Source organism: Patiria miniata, unplaced genomic scaffold, assembly GCF_015706575.1.
Source record: "Patiria miniata isolate m_02_andy unplaced genomic scaffold, ASM1570657v1 HiC_scaffold_19, whole genome shotgun sequence".
In the NCBI taxonomy this organism is placed as follows: domain Eukaryota; kingdom Metazoa; phylum Echinodermata; class Asteroidea; order Valvatida; family Asterinidae; genus Patiria; species Patiria miniata.
Genome location: NW_024037057.1, coordinates 15,491,060 through 15,516,412, shown reverse-complemented (window position 1 = coordinate 15,516,412; position 25,353 = coordinate 15,491,060). Strand labels below are relative to the sequence as shown.

At 40.4% G+C, this 25,353-nt stretch overlaps 1 protein-coding gene across 2 annotated transcripts in view; it reads left to right on the top strand.

The window, feature by feature from the left end:
- The first annotated feature begins 268 nt into the window (after window positions 1–268).
- LOC119725894 overlaps window positions 269–25,353 on the top strand; it is a 39,070-nt gene continuing 13,985 nt past the window's right edge. For both annotated transcript variants that reach the window (XM_038197489.1, XM_038197488.1), the window contains exons 1-14: window positions 269–391; window positions 683–757; window positions 999–1,112; window positions 11,148–11,273; window positions 11,600–11,719; window positions 13,722–14,105; window positions 14,521–14,658; window positions 15,412–15,795; window positions 19,212–19,322; window positions 21,845–21,955; window positions 22,291–22,683; window positions 23,331–23,438; window positions 23,742–23,855; window positions 24,705–25,085. In XM_038197489.1, coding sequence (XP_038053417.1) covers window positions 685–757; window positions 999–1,112; window positions 11,148–11,273; window positions 11,600–11,719; window positions 13,722–14,105; window positions 14,521–14,658; window positions 15,412–15,795; window positions 19,212–19,322; window positions 21,845–21,955; window positions 22,291–22,683; window positions 23,331–23,438; window positions 23,742–23,855; window positions 24,705–25,085 — 2,557 coding nt within the window. In that variant the 5' untranslated portion in view covers window positions 269–391; window positions 683–684. The remainder of the gene's footprint in view (window positions 392–682; window positions 758–998; window positions 1,113–11,147; window positions 11,274–11,599; window positions 11,720–13,721; window positions 14,106–14,520; window positions 14,659–15,411; window positions 15,796–19,211; window positions 19,323–21,844; window positions 21,956–22,290; window positions 22,684–23,330; window positions 23,439–23,741; window positions 23,856–24,704; window positions 25,086–25,353) is intronic.

Sequence of the window (25,353 nt, the reverse complement as noted above, 5' to 3'; positions counted from 1 at the left end):
CCTCGGTGTCGGCAACATTTGACTGTACCTCTAGATGAGAGATTGATTTCAAATTACCTAACTCGTCGTAATTGATCGATGAGATACGCGTTTTAATATTTAATATGTATGAGGTGTAACCACGTGTTTAATGACATCAATCTGTAAGCAACTTGTTTTTCTGCAGGTATTGGTTCACCTCACCAGGGTAATTAAATCATGCAAAGAGACAATAAAACAGTTTGACCTCTCTAATTTTACTACTATCTTTCTCAGTATTCGTTGTGAAACGAACAAATGGTACAGTATTGCGCAGAATAAGAGTCGAGGTAGTTCAAAATACAGTGGAAGTCGAATTGTCTGATCAAGTCAAAACGGAAATATACGCTTTTGGGGAAGCTTCCTACAGAGAGTAAGTGTAAATGTTCTATTTATATATCTTGCAAATAGTTTATTGTCTTCAAGTTTACTTGAAGATAATATATTTTTTTAAATCCAAACTTGTTTCATTAATTGCAGCTTGCCCACATGTAGCGCAATGCAAAAACTAAAATACTGCACTGAAATATCCGTTTCCTTTACCCTTAATTTCCTATGTAATGCACTTTCGTGTGCAAATCAATAATAACTATTTTGTATGTAATGTTTTTGCATTTTGTATTTCTTTTGCTACAGTTTCAATGTAATACTTTTGCCTTTTCAGGAATGGTTTGGAAGATAGCTTTATTTTTAACATGGACTTCTGTCAGTCTGTTCTTTGCAACCACTTGGGCGAGAGGTATGAATCGTTATATTATTAGCTTTTGTTGTTGTTTTTGCTACCGTGCATTGTACACATGACTATTTTGCGTCTGAATGTAGCCATGTTGTGATTGAAGGTGGGTGACATAAGCCGTATGTTCCCGTGTAAAACGCGAGGAAAGTAGTATACTGTACATGTACTGCCAATTCCACGGATTTATGAATCTGTGCCGTCCAGTAGATTATGTTCAATCGATCTAACTCATTTATATTTGCAGATCCTTGCACGGGACCCGGGTATTTTGCTTGTGGGGATGGCTCGTGCATTCCAAGGGAGTTGGTCTGCAGTGGCTATAGTGAGTGTCTTAACAGAGCGGATGAGACGGACTGTGGTGAGTTGTGCAGTGTAGGGGACGAGATATTGAGAGTCGAGACAAAAAGCAAAAAGAAGTGTTAATATTTACTAAGGTTATGCCCCCCCCCCCAAGTCTTCGGTTTCTGGTATGGAGCTAGCCCTAAAAGTGGTGCGGCGATGCTTTTTTTCCTACTTTTTTTTCTTCAAATGTCGGCTGATGTCGCAGATATGACGCTTCGATCCCCTTAAAGCTCTCAAAATATCCTTCAGAGTGGAGAGTGAGATGACCTCAGTAAGGCCATAGGGCTTGAGAACTCTGCACCCACTTACGATCTCGACCGACACGGACATTCGGGAAATTTGGATAGTCAAGACGAAAATCACAGGAAACGGTCACGTCAGACCAGCGACATTGTGCCTGTGCCGCCAGGCTGGTCATTAGTCTGCTTCCTTACATATTTAGCTAATTAAAAAAGTGTTTACAGGTTCCAGATACACGACCATCGCTTCCACACGCTCGTCTGGCTTACACACACAATCACAAAAATACAACACCGTCTGCAAATGGTGCCCGAATATTAGGTGCAAAACATATGGGAGCCCAGAAAGGCCACATAACCCTTACAAGAATGTCCCATGCAGAAACCCCATGGAAAACCCCATGGGAATTTTCCCCATGGGATTCTTATGGTGAATTGGTCATGGAAAATTTTCCCCATGAGGATTTACCATGGGTTCTTACAATGGGGTTTAGGGATTCATCATGGGGATATGCTTGGGGATTTAGCCATGGGGATTCACCATGGGGTTTTGTTTTGGGGATACATGGACATTCGCCATTTGGGTTCTGTATGGGGATTGGCCATGGGGATCTGCATGGGATTGACCATGGGATCTGCATGGGAATTTACCATGGGAATTTGCCATGGGGATCTGCATGGGAATTTACCATGGGGATCTGCATGGGAATTTACCATGGAGATCTGCATGGGAATTCACCATGGGGATCTGCATGGGAATTTACCATGGAATTTGCCATGCGCATGCAGCAAATGCAGCTACATGGGAATTTGCCCGGTCTGCATGGGAATTCGCCAAGGGGATCTGCATGGGAATTCGTCATGGGGATCTGCATGGGAATTTACCATGGGGATCTGCATGGGAATTTACCATGGAGATCTGCATGGGAATTCACCATGGTGATCTGCATGGGAATTTACCATGGAATTTGCCATGGGCATGCAGCACAGGAACTTATAAAAACCGCGCGCACTTGTGCAACCTGACAGCATGCCAGAAAGAATAATTTCACAGGGAGTTTAGTTCCCTTACTTTCTCTCAACCATGTATGTTTTTCAATAATAATTACGTCAGTTTGTTACAACTGATAATGTAGTAACCAACGGATAACGTATCACCAACCGATAATGTATCACAAATTGACCGATATTGTATTACTAACCGATAATGTAGCATAAATTGACTGATAGTGTAGTACAATTTTGTATCCGATAATGTATCACGTGTCGACGGATAATGTAACTACAAAGTAAATGTATCCGATAATGTATCACCACGGAACGGATACTGTATCAACCGATTAAGCATAAAAAAATTCAACCGATAATGTATCAGTATGGGGAGAAGGTGTACACAAATGTTTGTTTTATGTCCTATATATCCCGCCCCACTTTTTGACCGAGGAGGGGGGTCTGTGCTATTGGATCAAACCCCCCATTATTTCGTATTTAGAGAAAAAAGGCAGATTTTGAGGTATTTTTCAAACTTTCCAACCGCCGAAATGTATTAAATAGTACTGAGAAAGGGAGAAAGAGTACAAAAAGCTTGAAATGCGCTGATACATTTGTATCATGAACAGCGCCCCCAGTGTCATGTGGTCTCCAGCCCCCCCCCTCCCTCAGTTTTGATTTTACCGTGGAGCTATGGGCTCCGTGCACAAGTTCCCCTTCAACGGCCAGAAACGGAGAGAGTTGGGGGAGGACCAAGGCTGGTTCCCGGTCCATCCACTGCGTATTTTGAATGATGCAAAGTTATTGGGGGATTCGCTCGTACCCCCCGCCCTGCAAACAGGACGCTGGGATACTCTGATGAGCTTCCCGGAATCTTATGAAGGAAGTGGCCTATGACCTTTGTATAAAGCATCTGGCTGCAGCTGTTCAAGACCACACTTAAACAATGTGCGCAAATGCTATCCGAAAACTTCCAATAGAGTTGCGCACATTCAATACCGGATGTGATTTCTGTTTCATTGCGGACCATGTGGACACAATTTTGAGCATCGCATAATGCAATCCGACCGTTCGTGATTCGAAATGGAGCCTGAGCGAATGACGGGAATTGTAAATTTACAACACGATACGTTTTAAAGAATTTCGTACATTATTACGCTTTTCAACGAGAAAGAATACATCTCTAAACTGGAATAAAAGAGTAATGAATCAGTCTTAATGGCCGTTTCAAACCTTGCAGAGTCATAACCTTGATGACGCGCAGATCACTGGCCACGCAAAATCCAACCAATCAGAGCGTGAATTCATCAGGGTATCACAGCGTCCTGTTTGCAGGGCGCGGGGTACGAGCGAAATTGGGGGAGGGAATAATCTGGGAGACCATCGCAAGTTAAATTGAACGTATGCGCGCGCCGACGTTGCCTGTCGATCATGCGAAGACGCTGCGGCTAATAGCCTTGGCACATTCTGGAAGTGGTGTGGAACTTGGCGCGCGAACCAGTACAGTACAGTACGCACATGCTGTCCCGTCCATTGATCTCCATACGGAGATCAATGGTCCCATACGTCCATGGTGCTCTCAAAAGTGGTAAAACGCGCTCTCTTGGTTGGAGCACGGAGCCCAAGTGTCCGGAGAAAAGAACTGGTCCGCATTTCGGCGCGGATGTGCGAGTGCGGTTACCACCCCCCCCCCCCCCCGACATCAAAAGCTGCATACGCCACTATAGCCTAGGCCCACTTGGAAGTAGAGCGTCTCCAAACCAGAGCAACTCCCTCCCAAATTCACCGAAAAAAATTCTTAATGATAAACTTTCCCGAGTGGGGACTTATCATAGTAAAGGCACTTATTAGACTTCAATTAATTTGCAATATATACACCTTTTCCAAATATACTGATACATTATCGGTTGATTTTTGAAACATTATCAGTTGATACAGTATCCGTTCCGTGGTGATACATTATCGGATACAGTTATTTTGTAGTTACATTTATCCGTCGACACGTGATACATTATCGGATACAAATTTTACTACACTATCAGTCAATTTTTGCTACATTATCGGTTAGTGATAAAATATCGGTCAATTTGTGATACATAATTGGTTGGTGATACGTTATCCGTTGGTTACTACATTATAAGTTGTAACACAGTTACTTTTTCGATAGTTGCAAATGATGGACTGTAGATTTAAAGTAAAATTTATTTGTCTGTTACCCTTCAAATTCTAAGGTTAATCTAACTGCGTTAAACATAACAATGAAAGTGTAAATATGCCATAAAAAGTTTTCCTGATTAAATTGAAAACGTGTACCCTTTCCCAATCAATTATTTTGTGAAAAGAAAATAAATCTTAACGGTGTGATTAATTGCAGTAAACATTTTATGTACACGTATAATTTATTTTCATTGTGAAGTGTTCATTGTAAAGTTAAAATAACGTATGAAAATATGAAAAAAATAAGTGTATGTATTAATAACACATAACATCCGGTTTGATGACGTCACAGCATTCGAGAAGGGGAACGTGTGGAAAAAGGGAGAGGATTTGTTCAGGTTTATCCCTTATCAGAAGAACCTGCCGAATTGCGTACTCACAGACAAACTGTAGTAGATGCTGAGGAAGCACTTCTCCAAAATAATGACATGCGGGGTGTCAAGGGGCCTTTAATGTTAATGCTTCTCACAACATTTAATATTATACAGGGATTTACTGTTGACTATTTACATAACAGTCTTCTTGGAGTTGCAAGGATCTTTGGGAACCTTTGGTTCGACTCATCAAATCACAAAGAGGGATATTACATGGGGACTCAAATTGATCAAGTTGATGAGCGATTGATCAGTATTCAGCCCCCAAATAATTTTACACGAGCACCTCGATGTCTGACTCAGAGTCGATTTTGGAAGGGCTTGGAGTGGAGATCATGGTTACTATTTTTTTCACTTCCTTGTCTAATTGGCATTCTCCCGGAAGACTACTTGAAGCACTGGCTGCCGTTGGTTCACAGTATGGCATTGCTACTATCAGAATAAATATCTGAAACCGGTTTAGTGAATGCAGATCTTATGTTAAAAGACATTTGTTATCTTTGTCGGGGTGCTCAATGGAAAACAACACAACACATTCAATATTCACCAGGTCATTCATGTAGTCTATACCATTAGGAATTGGGGACCTTTGTGGGCCAACTCAACATTTTTGTTTGAGTCTTACAATGGCAATCTACTGAATATGTTTCATGGCACTCAGTCTGTACCAGTCCAGGTTAGTAGTAACTTTACCATAGTAACTTTACTATATGGAAGCATTTTCCTAAATTAATGTCCAAGTTTGTTGTAACTAATAAGTCGCAACAAGTTCAACTTGATTGTGACCCATTACTAGATAATCTTCTTCCATCAAGCCATGCTTTTCAGATTGATGAGGATGTCACTTTGCTAGGCTGTCCAAAAATAGGCAACACAACAGTTCTGCAAAGAATGGCACTGTACTGGACAACCCAGTTCAGGGTCATGTGTCCTTTTATGATCGAGTGATAGTTGAAGAAAAATTAGTTCACTTTAAACAATATGACAGAGTCACTCGCAAGAATTGTTCTTGCATTGTTCTGAATGACGGGTCTTTTGATACAGTTGTGAACATTGGTGTTACTGAGAACAAATGCTTTATTTTGTATAATAGATTAAAGGGAAAATACAACATTTGCAAACATCGAAAAATAAAATGACCAAGTTTTTACGAAATACCTTACAGCATCCTAAAGCATCCTAAAGCATCCTGTAAAATTATGGCACCTGGTGTGAAGTCATTTTCAAGAAAATTGTATTTTTGTTTACATTTCCAACGGTGGTCGGCCGACCACCGTAGGAAAAACCTAACTATTTTTTACTACTGCTCCAAATTTACCATTTTTTTTCAGTCCAATTTTGTTTGCTAATTGGTTTTATGTTCATGAATGGGTGCAGGTCAGCTAGACTGGTTCCCTTAGCGTACAATTTTCCGGCATCTGTAAATTGATCCATTTCATCTTCAGTGGAGTCAGGGAACCAGACTACTTGAAAATTTTTGTTTTTCTTGGTTTTTCCAGCATTTTCGAAAACAAAACTTCAAACATGTCAGTGTAACAATAATTTGATCTATTATACTAACCCCTCAAATAGTTCATTTCTGAAAATTAAAGTATAAGCCAATGATGTACATTCCCTTTAACGGTAAGCGCTTACAGAAGCATACTAAATGACATACAAACAGATGCCAATGCAGCCCATATTAAACTCGTAACTGGTACTTCTAATGATGTCGGTGTTTGTCAACCTGTTGATATTAAGAACAATATTCATTCAAAAAAGATAACTTTTCCCACACTCCTATATCTATACATTCCCTAATACCATTGAGAGTGATTGGGTTCTTAACTTGTAAACATTTCCAGTTCGTAAAATGTATACATGTAAATCAAAACACAATTTTTCAAAGAATGCTTAAATTTAAGGGTAGGTGGCTTTGGTAATGATCAAAATATCTTTTGACAAGTGTCTGAAAGCCTACTGTTTGCAAAGGAGACACTTGTATCAAACCCCCTGTGAAATATTTTTTATCTGAATTGCTAATCTGCGAGAAAATGATATCTAGAGACCGCCAAAATTTTAAATGCCACTTTTGAAATGCGGTGTGAACGTGCACAAAATAACTGATAAAATAGAAACTGCTACTCACTGTTTTCTCAACGAAAGAAGGCTTTTCCAACGGTGCTTCTTAAGACGCACCGTAGGAAATTTAAATTAGAAGTTCGTTTTGTTATTCGGCGGGAGCGCGCGCAAGTATTGCGTAGCTGCAGTCGGCTCAGTGAGAACGTGTCTCGGACGCTAAATTCAGGCCCAATGCAAAACATGAGTCAGCAACTTTTGATTTGAAATTGAGATCCTAGAATACTGTTTTTCTCGGAATATACAGCTGAAGCTAAGCTGAAACTTCATCAAGTTAGTTGTTCAGTACCCTTCTTTAGATTTTGAGCACTTTTGTTGCTTCAAACGAACAAAATGCACAAATTACAAATGATGGACTATATCTTTAAATAAACCACTTAAAAAGTGAAGATTACATTTCAACGAGAAATTGTGCACATATGCAGAAGTTTAGAGAAATAATAATTCGATTTTGGTTAAAGAAAATTGAGTCAAAAGACACAGACACAGTCAAAAGACACAGACACAGTCAAAAGACACAACGTAAATGTTATATAAGAAAGAAACACTTTAAAAGAATACAACCGTTGTCTAACAAAGAGACAAAACAGGATTTCATTATCTTTTAAACTTCGTGTTTATTTAAAACATTTAAATTAAATTAAAAAGGCAATTTAATTCTACGGTGTCTTAGTCCTCAACATGGCCACAATATCGTACAATGCACAAAGCTGGGCTCGGCGCATCATTCCTGCAACAGCAGGGCGAATCACCTCCCCGTCTTGTCTGAGAATGTCAATTTCACGAGTTATCCTTTTCTGGAGGTCATTCAGATTTGCCTACTGAAACTCTTGCAAGCAAGATCCACAAATCTGAACTGATCATGCATTCCATGACCGGATCCAAGACATTGGTTGTGTTCTTTTTAATTGTCTCAGTCTTATCCAGCCTTGACCAGTTGGCGCAAGTCAGATTTCACCCGACCCCTTTAATTGTCTCCTGTGCAGTCACGCATGAAAACTAATCCAGTGAAAATGTCACCAAAAGAAGCAGGAAGAGTTACTCTAAAAAGTACATTCGAAAATATCTTATCTATATTACTACAAAAAAAAATGGCCAATTTTAAAAGAATTTTTTTTTTTGACTCTGTATTGTGCATATTGGAGGTTATTTGCAAAGTGACGCACAGATAAAATACGTTTGAGAACAAAACATATGAATAGTGTCTGCTCATATTTGTGAAAGAAGAAGCCATTTATCAAATTTTTGAGAAGAAGCCATTTATCCAAAATAAAAATAACAATTTAGTTGATAAATTATGGCACAAGTCTGTAATATTGCTTTATATAACAATTACAATGTTGCCTCATGATGAAGACCTGCTGGGAAGTTACATGTGTATATTCCCTTGGGGAGGCTGAGGTTCACGATTGGAAAAGTGAGGTTCCAAAATAATGGAAAGCCATGGAGAAAAGAATAAGGTTCCCCTTGGGTAGGACATGGTTCCACATTAGAATGATATGGTTCCCCATTGGGAGGATATGGTTCCCCATAGGGACTTAGGGAGGATATGGTTCCCAAATGGGGAGGATATGGTTCCCCATTGGGCAAAGAGAAAACACATGGGGAAAAAGAAGGCTTATGGGGAAAAATATGGCCACCTATGGGGGAAAAAAAGCCCATGGGGAAAATGAAAAACCCGTGGGGAAGAATATGGTTACCCATGGGTAAAAAAGAAAACTCATGGAGAAGAATATTAATATGTAAGGGAAAAAATAAACACCCATGGAAAAAAGAGAAAACCCCATGGGGAAGAAAATGGTTCCCCACTGGGAAAATATAAAACCCATGGCGTAAATATGATTCCCAATGGGAAAACTTATTTTCCCATGAACCACCATATAGTCCCCATGGGATTCCCATGGGGACTACATGGGATATTTTCGTAAGGGAAAGCTTATACTCGCTCGTATCCCGTTACAAAACACGTTAAAATTGTGCAGCAGCAGGATTCCAGTCGAACCAGTGAGTTTGGCGGTCTCGAGACATCATCTTACATTGAAAAACAAACAAACACTTTTTGATTTTGCCGACGCGCATGGCTATGGCGACGCGCGCGAATATCAGAAACCGGAGCTTTTTTTGGCCTTAAGCTGGTCACGTACTTGGTATTTTTTATCTACTCGCTCGAGTGCAAGCTCCAGGCCAACATGTTCTAAATAAATAGTAAAGTTCTTTATGCTAGTTGTTAGGTTAAACCTCTTTGTTTGTTTGCCTGCCAAGGGATGCTATGAGTCCATGTTCCATGTAACGCTTGTCAACCGTTTTAGGTAGCCACTAACTAAATTTCAGCACTTAATTCATGCGAAGAGGAAAACCTTATTTTATCAAGTTTAATCGGAATCTATAGTCACTGATTCAGCTCATTCCGATCGAACGCCGGTTAAATAGTCAGCAATGGTTGGACTAGTCTTAATGACTAATTGCGAACAGTCCAAAGTGTAATGAATCGCTGGTTACTATACAACCCAAAATACCAACAGTCACATAAGGAGCCAGCATCAAGAGGTTTCATGGTGACAAGTTGTCACAGCTACGTCACGAAACATGTTGTCGACCAATGGTCCTTAATCAAGCTCACAGTTTTCTCAGCCGAAGAGCCATCATTTTTAACATCATGATGTATAGATATAAGAACAGGCACCGCCCTAAAAGCTCATTAAAGTGTACGTGCAAAGTGAGTGTGAACCACAACTTGCACGTGGAATGTTCTAAATTGCATGATTCCGTACACATTACCAATGTTTTTGGCCATATAAAGAGTGTGGCTAGATTGCTAATGAATTTCTGTACTGTTTATTAGTTGTAATTTGAGCAAGGGTGCTCAGTAGTTTTTGATTTAGACAAAAAAGTATTGGAAGGGGGGGGGGGCGTTTTTTGTTGAGTGTATCTTTAAAAATAGAATGAATATCTGAACATAGCAAACAACCAACGTACACTTATTAAGTTAATAGTCATTAACACGCACTTTATTCGGCTTTAATTTTTTCTACGGTGGTGTAAAACACGCCGTGGGCTTGAGCTGCTTATGTTGGTTGGTGGGTTGGTTTGTGGTTGGGTGGGTGGGTAGGTTGGTTGGTTGGTTGGTGGACACTTTACTCGGGGTGTATTATACGGTTCCACGCCATATCGAGTTGTACGACGCCTTGACCGCATGGTTGCTGAGTATGAAGATGTTGGTGCGCGTAGATTAACGTTTTAGCTTCCATGGTATTACGGCCCTGTAAGGATATGCACCACGACATTTCTTTGTACAACTTTCGATCAGTGGCAATAACTGTAGATGGAATGGACACTGAACAAGTTTGAGTTTTTACATATGAACATTTAACAAATGTAATGGCAATACGCATTCTTCAATTTGCCGTTTTCCATCCATGTCAATCAGCCAGCAACACAAACAGATAAAAGGGAAAATTATAAGTGTTTTACAGGGAACCTAAGGATGGTTGACTTTCCGCTTATCTTTGCTGCAGGTAGCAGGTCAACAAATCATCATGTCTCTCCGTTGGTCTGAACGTTAGTTAGTTAGCAACAAACGTTGACATTGTTCCTACATATTTGACCAATTTCAACTGAGCTTTGTCAAAAGTATCAAGGGCCCAGCCCCAAAATGTCATATAATCAAACTTGGGTCAACGGTCGTCATGGGATCAATGTAAAATTAACGTGAAATTTCAAATGGCGCTGTCAACGTGTTGGCTTAATTGATCAAACATCAAAATAAATGTTAATGGCCACGTAGCTCTTCGGCTGACCTACAGTTATGGGTCAGAGATGTCCAATTTCAAAGAAGCTGAATTGACAAAAGTAGCGCTGTCAACATGTTGGCCTTGGTCAAACATTAACAATTATCCATGGTGGCCTTTTCATCTGACACATATGGGGGCCAATTAAGGTCAAAACAATACACGAATTTGTTGGCCCGCATCTTTCAAGATCCGATCTAGCTTCTTTTTTTTATTCGTCTCTTTGTTTTTGTTTACGTGTATGACCTTATAAATGCATGTATTGTATTTGTGCTGGTATTATTAATATTGGTGCCACATATCTTCTTTTCTGTGTCCTTTTCAGAGATACTGCATTGGTGTGGCGAGGATTTCCCATGTAGATATTCCATGTTCGATCCTTGCATAGATTACGGAGCCAGGTGCTCGGGTACTGCGGAATGTCAGGATGCTTCTGACGAACTAGGATGCGGTAATTTACAGGGACAATTTTAGTTATATATTATACGAGGTTGTTGGTATAATGAAATTCACCCATTCTTCAGACAACTCAGTTTGCGGGAAAAAAAAGGAACATAACGTAATGAACTCATGAATTGTTTAATGTACATATTAGCTCTAGGCATGTAGATTGGTAATGAAACAGAAACGAAACATATTCCTTGGAGTAGTTTTTCCAATTAAACCTTACTAATATTTCACACTCAGATTTCACTTGCTATGTTCGTTTACTTTTCGTGAGCATCAGTGCCTGCCTATTGTATGTGAGCAAGTTCTTTCATTGTGGTATCTATCCAGGTCCACCGTATTTTTGCAGAGCGGACCAATTCTTCTGCCCATCCGACTACACATGCAGAGACTTCACGGAATTGTGTGACGGTGTAAATGACTGCCCTGGGTTTGATGAGTCTTTCTGTCGTAAGTGCAGTCTAATTATATATCCTGGGGACAGATTCACCTTGCTGCTACATAAGCATTAAATGCCTTAACACTAAAAAGACCGAATTATTTTGACCATCTCTCAGCCGGGGGGGGGGGGGGGGGAGGGGGGGCGGCCATCGAGTGACGAAACATTTTGAAACTTAGTACATGTATAGAGCAACTCCTTATTAACATACCCCAGAAATGTCGTAACTATAGGTCAAAGGGTTTTGGAATTATGGCTAATTAATTATTCATATGTATGAATGGTAATTCTGCTCTGTGTATACGACGTATATGGGAAAATCTATTTTTTACGGCGCATAGCGCCAGGAATTTTTTTATGTTTTTGGTTTCAAAAGATGCGCAAGGCTCAAGGCTAAAAAGTCATTACAGCTCGGGTCGCGAAAAATTAGTTTTTTTTTCAAAGCTATCGCGGAAATGTTGAGGGGGGGGGGGAGGATTCCGCCCCGGCCCTTTTAGGGTTAAAAAATGCCCAAAAAAGACAGATTGCTGGGGAAAAAAGTGACATTTCCTTTCACATACCAAGTACATTTGCTATCAAATGTTTACTGCTTAGCAGTACCTTGAACTTGGTTTTCCGGTTTTGAAAATCTAAGAGGAAACGTGTACACGTTTATTATTACTTAGACTCTTGTAACAATGTGCTTCCGCTGAGGTTAAACACGTTGGTTTCTGTTACATATATCCTCAGTAAAATGTAAGAACCGTCCTCTTATTAGAATGCAATGAGCCAAGAACTCAACAAATATCAAAATAATGTTTACAATTTCAGAGCATTGATCTGGGTTTTTTTTATACTAAATAATATCATCAAAATCGGTACAATCGTATTTTCAGCCAATACAAACCCCATACAATTGGCCTCAAAATATGTCGTTTGTTCCAAGCCATGGATTGGGCGTCGGTACAAAGAAATCACTTCCGTGGACCAATCCGGGCACGCTGTCACTTCTTTCACGAAGGCATCCTTCAATGGCGAAAGCGTTGTACAAGCTATTGCTCAGACAATCTGTCACGGGGAAGTTTCATTAGCGTCCGCAATGGTTTCTCAATTGTAAGGGGCCTCGTGAGTGAACAGTTATCGCGTTTCCGGATTTGTCTATAGATACAGGCTGACATGAACAAATGTGTTGATAACACACGCTAACGAATCTATTTGATAAGTTTCACAATTTTGGATTGGTCAGTTTTGATATTTAATACAGGGTGAGTCAAAAACAAAACAAAACAAGGAAATCCAAATGGTGCCTTCTATTTTTTATTATTATTATTTTTTTTTTACAGAAGTTTTGCATGTAGGGCTTTCCTGAGATAGGGGTTGAAAGCCCAACTAATAAGCTTTCTATTAGGAAAGAATCATTCAAATCATTTATGTACTTTTCCAGTGATTGAAGTTTGAACGCAAACACCGGGTTTTTTTTTAAGCTTGTCCACGGATCACAGTAAAGGTTAGTTATATTTCAGCAAAACGAAAACAATTCACATTAAAAGAAAACACTTCAGAACACTGTCATAACCATGATAAAAACCTGCTGCTTTCAATGTTAAAATAACGTGCATTAGAATGACAAGTGTTTGTAGTTTTGCCCTGCCTTTTACTTGGCTACACCGGACACTTATGGGATTATTCTGAAACGACATGGTTTCATTTTAACTGAAGTATCAAGTACCTAATGTGATCTGTTGACAAGGTTTATAAAAAAAATATTTGTCATCAAAATTCCATAACTGGAAAAGTACATGAGCGATTTGAATGATTCTTTTATTAAAAGCTTTTTTACTTGGGCTCTCATATCCTCGATCTGGAAAGTGCTACATGCAAACATTCTTCCAAAATAGGGGACACCAAGGCATTTTGGTTTTTTTTTTTTACTCATCCTGTAGACTCACACTGATCAATTGGTTTCACATACTCGGCGTGGGTTACTAAAGGCCTACACACCATAATGTTATTGGTATTTTTTTTTCTATCTAGACCGTGTGTGTGGTGAGGAAGAGTATCCGCTACCTTTCAATGAGATCGTATACGTTGATCACTTCACAAATGATAGATTTCTTAGTGGATTTTATCAGTGTTCTTGGTATGTTGTGGCTGAGGTGCACGCGTACATTTTCATTGAGGTGTTGCATTTGCAAATTCCATCATTCGGGAAGTTCCGTCTGTCGGCCGGGGTCGGGTCGGATCCGACGGTGACGGAGACTGTGCTGTTCTCTACCGACGTTTCTACTGTTGATATGGGCAAGATCTACGTGGGAAGCCAAACAACGCGGGCCTGGGTGTTAATGCGTTCTAGTCGGATCCGAGGAGATGAACAGTTTGAGCCACAGGTTGCATTGAAAATATACCAGCACCAGGAGAGTAAGTTCTTTACAGAGATTGCACTCATTTTCTTTTGTAATGTCTAAACTCTATTATAACCAACACCCACACACATTTAAATTAAACATCTAATGCGGGAGATTTAATTGTCGTTTATTTTTAAAGACGTATACAACTTGAAGCGCAAAAGTCCATAGTACGATGATTAAAACCTGATTTGTTTTCTAAGGCACATATAATAGTGCACACTATTCAAGAGTGAGTGATTATTTACAGGAATTTTCTAAACCACAAAGCATTATGAAATGAGGATTTTAAAGTCTCCACCAGTACCGTCCGGCCTCTGATCCTTTTCAAATTTAGTCTTTAGCTCGGTGACCATTGTTATTTACACCATTAAGTATTGATAAGATTTGTCGGTTATTCCTTCGTTTTCTGGAAAACTTTGAAAAAGGACTGTGCCCTGCTGGATTTACAAGCTGCTCAAATGAAACTGATGTGACGGTCTGCATTACAGAGTCAGCTTTGTGTGATGCTCAGTTTGATTGTCCCGACTTCTGGGATGAGAGCAGGTGTGATGTTAAGCGAAACGGTAAGGTTGATGAATCTGGGGCTTCTTGGATTAACTGTTTTTCAGATAAGTGCACTGACCATAAAAACAGTCAATTGACTATGTCACGTTTGGGGTTCCTTTTTACGCGTAACACCTCTGATATCACCGAGGAAACGGAAGCCATGGTATTTTTCACTTAATTTTAAAATGATGGGAATTTTAAGTCCCGTTTATGTTTGGATAGCTTGCAAAACACAAATACTTATTCTACCCTAATGCTGACGCAAACGACCATATCGCACAGCTTCGCAACCCTCTTTCTGTAAAAGTATTTTGATTATGAAGCATCACATGATGCAAATAATAGAATAATTGTAAAGCGCTTTGTGATTGTTGATATGATGGAAAGCGGTATATAAGCCCAATTATAATTATTATTATTACCATCAGCCTAGTCTTATCAATACCGAAGGTGTGAATATGCCTCTCTCAAAGACGACCATCTCTGTTAGGGAACTGTATCTGCGTATTTTACGCAATCAAGCAAGCAATGTCTTTTTATTCTATATCTATGATTGCGCAGTGTTGAAAATGTTCCCAAACACGCTCGCTTGGTGCTCGAAATACAACGCAGCTGATGCGCGTTATGCAAGTCGACGCCATAGATATAGAATAAAAAGACGGTCAACGCTCTGTGGGAAATGACGTCATTTGAGAGAGACCCATACAACATAAGTAGGTAGTTTGAAATTTGTGTTTACAACGTTTATTAATACTTACCATATTACATAGAACTGTGTGGCGTTCGACAACTTCTTTCCTTGGACCCTGTGGGGAGGCGTGAGTTTCAAATCCATGCAGCTTACGACCCCTGGGCAATCAGTACCGACTGTCTGTGGTTTGTCGACGTACCACCGGAGTCTCGAGTTGAAATCATCATCCACACATTTCCAGGAAACGACGCTTTATTAATGTTCGGCACGACACATGAAAATCATACGGTGGATCAGTCAGCGACGTTTCTTGTGGTCTCCAGGGAAAAATGGGTTATGCCTTCTGTGTATACGCCAATTGCAGGAGAACCACTGTGGATCACAGCGCACTTGATTTCGAGTTTATTCGTGCAGAACGAGATGGGGTTAGCCGCTTTCACATTAAGAACATTCATGGAGATAGGTAAGTCTTCCGTATAGTACACCTAGTTTAGAAGCACTGTTGAGATTGTTACTGTAAAGTTCTATCATGCGAGTCGGTAATTCTGAGTATTGTAATACTTATCAGGCGGCTTAAAGTTTCAGCTGCGGGCAAGAGTATAAGTCCGGGGGGGGGGAGGGCAGGGGATATACCTCCTTAACTTATTTTTGGTAAACATAACTCAGCATCGTCGAAGACAATTGAAAACTAAAAATATAAGTCAGCTACGAGCTATTTAGATTATGCCATGAGCCTGATGCTCGAAAACCATGTGTATGAAACCTATGATAAATCTGTAACACCGACGGACCCGGAGCCTGCCAGCTCGGGCAATGAGGCACCAATACTTGCCCCTGCATCTGTGAGACTGTGACCATTTGAACATTAATTCCGAACTCTCGCAAGAGACAATCGTCTATATGAGCTGATCAAACTTTGTATGACTCAAAATATGACATCATTGAGATCCAGGAACACCGTTGGGTCTTGGACACACCTACGACATGCCTTAACTTCGGAGGTGGTTGGAAAGCACACATTGCCACCGCCCGAGCCGGAGGTCACGGGGTTCTGATCTCACCAAGAGTCGACAGCACGTCGCTAAATATGGAACCACTGCACCATCGAATAATTTCAATGACCGTCCAACTGCACAACAAACGGCTACACCTGATAAACTGCCACATGCCAAATGCCGACACGAACGATTGTATTGACACTGTTGGGGGGGGGGACCTGACTTCAAATCCGAGTCGCGACATGACGGCATTCGTCTGCGATCTCAACGCTGATCTTCCGCCTGACGGCATTAACAGTTACGCTCATCAAGCTCGCGTCGAGCACATGACACCCCACGCTGAAGCCGTTTCTTTGTTAGCAGTGACTTAGTGGCGGTAATGGTGTTTTGCGACAACGTCGTGCCAAGCTTCCGACTTTTGGGCCTCGGAAACGGAAATGTCGGCTAGACTACATTTTCGTGAACAAGAACTGGACACGTGTGATACGCAAGGTGCGCAACATCAAGCCATATTGCGTTCACTCCGATCATACAATCTTAACCTGCACACTCAGTCTTCGACTATGGAGGCCGACGAAACACACTCGGAAAGAACGTCCACCACTCTGGTTTGCTTTAAGAATGCCCGCCATACAAAACCTTCCGAAGGTCAGGATACGCGGTCTACGACGAGTCGGTTAGACATGCTGCAGGTAAAGTTTTACCTAAGCGTCATCCTCTGTCGAAGGTCTGCTTATGGGATACAGATACGGAAGTGGAGCGAGCCAGACATCAACTAAAGGCTGCATAACGAACAAATCCAAACTCGGATTTGGCGCTATACAAGAATTAGATATTATATAATTATATTTTGTATTTTTATTATACCCAAATCACCGACAGTTGGAGGCGAGCCTCGAAAATACCTACGTGCGACGAAGGGATGAGCTGGTACATCAAATATCCAACGAGATCCAACAACATCACGAGGCAGGGCACATTTAAGTAGTCTGGCGAGCTATTGATAAGATCACCGGCAGCTTTTTAGCCTCGAGCCTTGCGCATCTTTTGATACCAAAACATAAAAATTCGACCAGGGGTTGCCGCGTAGCGAAAAATTTTCCGTCGCTACGTCCGTGAAAACTGAATTTTCCCATACGTCGTGTACACAGAGCAGAATTACCATTCGTGCATATGAATATTTAATTATCCATAATTCCACAACCCTTTGACCTATAGTCATGAAATTTCTTGGGTATGTTTATGACGAGTTGCTCTATGCATGTACCGAGTTTCAAAATGTTTCGTATTTGTGGCCGAGATCTTATTCCGCCCCCCCGGCTGAGAGACGGTCAAAATAACCCGGCCTGATTACGGTTAAGATGAATACACCGTGAGAAGACGTTTATCGGCGCGATGGACGGTGATGTCCAATGATGCAGACGCAGCCCAACGCTAACTATATCGCTATGAGGCAGCATCAGCCAAAGCGGGCTTCGCCTAAATGCCAGCAAGACGAAGATTTACATTTGGGCCATTCCACATACTGCTAATTGTGCAACAGCTGGTGTCACCCTTGCAGCCTGCAATGACTTTTACTACCTGGGATGCAGCGTGGCAGATAGCAGAAGTGCCATTCAGCGACAACGACAGCTGGCGTGGGTCGCGGCACGAAAACTCGCACCTGTGGGGGACGGAGAAGCCAGCGATAGTGCCAAAATACAGCTGTTTAAGTCCACAGTTGAGACAGTGCTACTGTACAGTACGGTTGTAATGCCCAAGCGATCACCAAAAACCATGGCCAGGCATCTTGACGCTACCCACCGCGCTCTCCTACGTTACTGCCTCGGTGGGCACTTCCCGGTACAGCTATCCAACGTCGACTTGTACGCTCGTATATTCGTAGCACCTGCCACAACCACCCTTTTTGGAAGTCGACTTCGCTTAAATGATCATGCACTGCTGAGACCTGAGGTGCCTCTTGCTGTCTTCATGAACCCCAAAACTAACCATCAGAGCCCTTCCGACGGGGAGAAAGCCTACGTCGATGGCAATAAAACAATTAGTCACAACGTCTCGAGTCGAGCACGACTCCAGTAGCGTCAACTAGTTAATGAGGTGGAGCCGCTCATACTCTCTAAATTCCAGAGTGAAATAAGGGACTAGACGTTTTAGAGTGAAAATCACTCTCATTTTTGATTGAAAAAGTCTGAGAAATAAATCACTTCAGTCGAAGCTCGAGTGAAATCTCGATCTTTACGATTGAAGAAATTTCACTTTAAAACGTCTAGTCCCTAGTTTCCGACTATGGGAGTGAATCTTCACTCGAATGGAGTGACTTTTTACTGTACAAATTTAGAGAGTAAATTGCTATCCCTCATTGCGCAGATTTGTGGTGGTATCTTGTCAAGAGGCCGGTTCATACCATACTTTACACGAATGCAAAAACAAAGCCCGAACACATTCAAAGCTAAATTCGCACGACTTCAAACGTGTTCATCTCTTGCGAATTCGCATGGTGAAAACTTGATGTGACGTTACAAATAAACGTTTGGTTACACGGACTCGGCATCTGTACCATTTGAGGATGTGAGCGTTTTATATTTGTTCTTTAACTGTTGATATTTTACAATATTTTACAGTGTCTTTCAAAGCATGTGTTTGTATGGGTATTGAACGTAAGCAATGATGGTCAAGTGTTAAGTGCATGACGATATCGGCGGAAGTGACACTGACGTTGAAAATATGCCTCCCTGAGGGAAACTATTGGTGTTGCACTTTAGTTTTACCATTTTCTCTTATTCTGCCAACACTGACACATTATTTGACCTCACTTTCAGTAAGCTTTAAACAGTTTACGCAGGGGTACAGGTGAAGATAACCTGTTTCTATTTCCACTCAGAGTGTGGTTCGGATGAGTTTGCGTGCTATGGCTCTGAGCTCTGTCTACCGTTAAGTCAGCGATGTGACGGTATCCCACAATGCCCCTCACTGAGTGACGAGAGGGGATGCAGTAAGCATAGACAACTGTTTCTTAATAATCAAATACAATAGACTTAGTTTAGTCCGAATTTAGAATAAGGTTAATTAGTCCGAAGGTTCAATAGTCCGAAACGAAAATAAGGTTCACAATAGTCCGAAGGTTCATTATTCCGAATTCAAAATAAGGTCCAATAAACCGAATTGACTATAATTTTATGTCCTATAGTCCAAATCGACAATAACGTCCAGTTATTATTGTATTATTTTTGGTTTATTAAAACACATGTGTCGTGGCCCGAAGGCCAAATTGTACATGATTTACAGATAAAAGATCATTTGAAATTCACATAAATTATAGGACTTAAAATACAGAAAGTGATTTTATTGAGGAGTTTAAAATACACAATGTTCCCACCGTAAGAATTGGTCAGGGATTCAGGATGAGGAATGTATGAAAATAACACTAGAACAAGGGATAACAACGTAGTATGGGATTGGGCTATTTTTGAAACGGCAAATTTAAGCTGGCATAGTGGAAATATTCTTAGAGTTACGCAGGTTCCTACCATGGATGGCCAAATTAGATGGAGGGAATACAGATTTACAATGCTTACTCTTCAGAAGATCCTTAGCAAAACTAAGGCAGTGACACTCTCTCCTAGTGGTCAATGAGTCAAGATGTAGCAGTTGAAGTGCAGAATCATATGAATGATAGTTCCCACCTAAAATTATTCGACAAGCCCTTTTCTGGATACTTTCAATACTACTGCATTGATTGGTGGTAGCTCCCGACTGCCATATGACATCGTTGTCCATTCGGACTATCGAACCTTATCGTAAATTCGGCCTACTGGACCTTATTGTCCATTCGGTATACATGTTGTAGACGGATGAGACATGTGGGGTGATGGCATTGTGTTCCCTTTACCCCATTTTCTAAAGATTTCACATCCGGGGTGATGTTTTTTATTTTATAAATTTCACATGTGGGCTAATGTCCATGAAAGAAAATCACCCCACATGTGGGCTATGGTCAGCACGGACTATCGAGCCTTTGGACTTTTTAACGTTCTTCTTTATTCGGACGAATGGTCACTTAAGACTCTCGAACCTTCGGACTCTCGAACCTTCGGACTATCGAACCTTCGGACTATCGAACCTTCGGACTATCGAGCCTTTGGACTATTGAACCTTCGGACTAGCGAACCTTCGGAAAAATGAACTTTCGGACTAATGACCATTCGGACTAAAGAACCCTCGGACTATCGAACCTTCGGACTATCGGGCTGTAACCCTTGGGGTTATGCCTGCCAAATCTGCTTAGTAGGTATTTAGTCGTCACCACTCAAATGTGAGCGAACGCTGGCCATGCAGTGCAAGTTCATATCTTTATGTGTCTAAAACTGTCCACTGTCATCTTTAAATAAAAATCATGTTTTGATTTTAGGAAGTCAGCCAATTAATTTTCAGATTGCAAACTTACATGGCAAATTCTTTGAGCTTCATCGTCTGAACATTGTAGACAAGAGTTAGTAGCAAAAACAAGAGTACCTTCAGACTGCAAAGCACATCACTCTAAAACAGATTGGTTAACATATGGGCAATTCCACACGTATGGGTCAATTAGATAACTTTATAGATGTTGTATATAAAGATTAAAAGATGAGCTAGTGTTTTCTTTAGTTTTTTCCTATACCTTGCAAAGTTGAAAGTGACTAGGACAAGACGAAACAAACGATGATATCTGTTTTATTGAAAAAAAAATAATAATAGGCATCTTTTCTGTGTGATACGTATCTAACGTGAACAGACACACTGCAAGGAAAAGGGTGCTTAGGACACATTCAGTTTTTAATAGGCAGTTCCAGTGACTAAATCATTTTAAATTGTTATCAATCGAAAATATAACAGTTTTCACACTGGCTTCAAATTTATTATGTGATTAGGGTTACATACGAACAGGGACAGACATTTTGTGACGAATGTCCAGTCTGTTTTTACGTATATAATCCTGATTATAAAATATCAACTAATTCTTCACAGTGACTCCGACTTTTCTAGGTTTTGACTGAAAAGCAATCCTCCAGGGTACATCTTCTTCAATTAGCCAATATTAAGGGATCATTAAATTTTATGCTTTATATTTTTGACTTTATCTAAAATATCTGTCCTTCGTTACATACGTAACACTTTTTAAAACAATATATTTTCTAAAATACAAAACCAGTTCTGTCATTTGCAGGTGAGGATATTTGTTCGAAGCTTGCAATGTTTACAGCAAAAATTGACAGACCAAAATCATAGTTTCATTATCAAAACTTAAAGGTCTTCACTTTTGGGCCCATTAGTGTGGATTGCCCATATACAATCATTGGTTGAAATAACCAACAATGGGTTAATAGGTGTTCAACCAATCGATTTGTTAGACACATATTAACCAACTATTGGTTATTTCAACCAATGATTGGTTATATTTACCAAATTTGTAAAGCTGGAACGAGAATTACCGTTCTGCTTGCTTAAATATTTTCTTTGCCTTTTTCCTAACAACAGATGAATGTGAGCCTCATGTCTTTACCTGTGACGTACATAAATGTGTGGAGGAGAAACTGCTTTGTGATGGTTTGGCACAATGCCAAGACATGACCGACGAGTATCTGTGTGGTATGTGCTTATATCGATGATTCATTTGGAAAACGGTCTCTGTCGGTCATTGTTTAGATCAAAAGCGAAAAGGCACTTTAAAAAAAAAAATAATGTCAAAGTTTTTCAATATAAAATAAGATAAAATTAGTCCCACATGCTAGTACCAGTGTTCTATTCCGCCCGAGACTGGCTATTCCACCCGAGTCATGCTATTCCACAGGTTTGTACTGTATTCGAATGAGGAATCTAATATTACAGTTTCTAGTTTTTGTACTTGGTTGGTGGTAAATGTTCAATAACAAATTAGGTACATGTGCCATATCCTATCTAATCCGAGCCTGTTGTTGTGGTAGGACATTGTGTGACCACGCCAGCAATAGACCTGTCTGATGGGGACATTCATCAACTATCTTGGATGCCAGCCAGCAGACATCCAGGTGATTGTCTGTTCTTCCTGACGGCATCAGCTGATCACCAGATATCGGTCCGCCTTCGCCGTATCCCCCAGTTCTCCCTTGATTATCCGAATCTGGAACTAGCTATGGGCAACGGCCACAATATATCCGACCAATCCACGCGGCTTTTTAACGTCGGCTTCTTGCTGGAGAATTCATATCGGGAAGTTGTCACATCATCGGGACCTTTGATGTGGATCAAGTATAAATTCGCTGATTATGCGAATGACCAGGTGGACGTCTTTAACTCCGAATCAATCCTTTTGGAAATGTCACAGATCAGACAAGATGGTACGTCATTTTGAAGTTAATCGAGGCCATTATTTGTTTGTACCCTCGACTCAAGTATATGAAAACGCTTTTAACCGCCGACCCTATCTGCACCACAACAAACACAAATAATAAATTAATGAAAACATAAATATATCAAAGTAAGGCAAGCAGTCTTAGTGCTATTTGGAAAGCAATGGAAATAATATCTGATTCTATTCAGAGCAAAACGCATCCCCTGGTGTTAAGATGTTGTCTATCATCATACCAGTGGTCTACCGTTTTCCTTCTGTGGTATGTCATGACTGCTACTACATTAAAATATTGAGTTGCACGACATATTTCAATTACATCTTGCCAAAAGATGGCTTTACCATTTTTTTTCCAGTGATAAACTCATTACAATTAACGAAAAAAGCTTCAATACGTACTTGGCATAATTTAATTTAGCCATCTGAACGTAAACAACCATATTTTTTTCTTACTATTTTTCCTCTTTTACCCCACCGAAAGACCCTACTTTGGATGTCAAAACATATACGGTGTATAAATAAACGCCCTAATCGTTTTAACAGTTTGAGTGTACAACTATCTTCCAGTATACCAAACGGAGAGTGACATTTTACTGTATGAAACTTATCCCATTCGTTGATCACTTGTTTTTGCAGCATGTACAGACAACGACCACGCATGCGCACCAGGAGAATGTATTAGCCAACAACATGTATGTAATGGTTACGTTGACTGTTTGGACTACAGTGACGAAATTGGATGTGGTAAACAATTTCAAAGTTCAAAATGTGAAGCTTTAATACGATCAGCCTGAAAGTTTAAACTGAGCAGAAACCGACCCGAAATAATGTGATGTCTTAAGCTTAGTTTCTACACGGTCGTAACTTTCGATCCAGTACAGAAAGTAACATCATTTAAAAGGCTACTGAAGCTACTTTTCGAAGCATTAATGGTTATTATTCCGAAAATTAAAGAGTGAAAGAAAAAAAAAGTCTCTTGAAGACGCACTTCCACGTAATGCATTTTCCCTCATGATGTAATATAGAAATCATTCTGTTTACTGTCAGGTAATTGTACCTCCAACGAATTCCTGTGTCTTTCCGGTGATAGATGCATTCACGAGACGAGCCTCTGTGACCATGTATCACACTGCTCGGACGGGTCTGATGTGGATGCGTGTGGTATGTCTCTTGTTATACATTCATCGCATTAAACGGAAGTGAAACTAAGGGAAAACTTTACGAGTACATCAAGGGAGACGAGACAGCTACAGATGTTTAAATCACTTTAAACAGACATTCAATAGACATTGTGTATCTACAAAAACAATCCTTAAATCTCAATTAAATTGGATATTGTAAAAACACTAAAATTTTGAAGCTCGGAATTCAAATTTTTATTTTGGGAATATGTTCACTGCAAGAGGTGAATCCAGCCAAAGCGAACACTATAAGACATAACTCAAGAACCATATGGAAAAGTAAGGTGGCACTTTATAACTGGAATGAAAGTTTGCATAAGCTTTCGTAGCAGCAACTACTACATCAGATGCCAAAAACCATGTGGATATTCACTTCGAATTATACAGCTGATGTGTAGAGTTGGCCGGAATGGGATCAAAGTGGGCAAAAGTTATCAAACCCTGTACTCAGATGTAAAGCAATATTTCCTTTTATTTAATGTGTTTTGCTTTATTTTATCAGGATATCCCCAACGAATTGTAATGACCTGTTTTCAATGGGGCCAATGAGTACATACATATACATCAAAATAATGCTTAAACCCTCCCCAGTCAAATCCTTTATAATTATTGGTAAATCATGGCATTTGAAAACAACCATGAAGTCCTTCACATAGACAAAAACTTGCTGACGTACGATATCTAACCTATCGAATTGAACAGAATTGTGGTGGTATTGATTCGATGGAGCTACCAATGTTGTTTAAACATCAAATCGTCGCATTGGAAATATGAATTTATCATGTTCTTACTTTGCTATTTGGTGTTCTTGTGGTTTATTCTTCCTGAGGTCCCTGTGGTCGATCATTGATTGACCTTTCATATCGAGAAGCCAACTCTGCACAGTCCCGCATTCTCACTTCTCCTGGATACCCACAGCCGTACCCTCAGAGTCTCTCGTGCTCGTGGTTGGTGAAAGCTCCGGACGGTCATCGGGCACTGGCAAAGATAGAGGCATTTCAGATGAGCACAGACTACGATACGGTGACCTTCGGCTGGGGCATTGATCCGACCGACGTGAATTCCCGGATTGGATCGGAACTCATGGGTCAGGATCTAGGATTGGCCTCAGTTGCTTCTCGAGACAAACACTTGTGGATCAAGTTTACTTCAGGTCTTTCACCCTCAACTTACAGCGGGTTCTCGATTCGCATTGAGGCTCAGGAGACAGGTTAGCATTACTGAATTTCGTATTCGATTTTCCTTTGCATTTTTTTAGATGCATTGTATGGGGGTTTGGGAATCACTTTCATGTGGAAATTCCATCTTGCACTTCTTCGCAAAATGAAAACATCCCCCGTGTTTGTAATGGTGGTATTTGCTTTCGTTCTTTTACCATATTCCGCAGTGTAGTTGACTCGATTCGCTCACTCGGACTCGAGTCGGACTCGAGTCTCTATTTTTTTTTTACTCGAGACGAGACTTGACTTGGGGAAAAA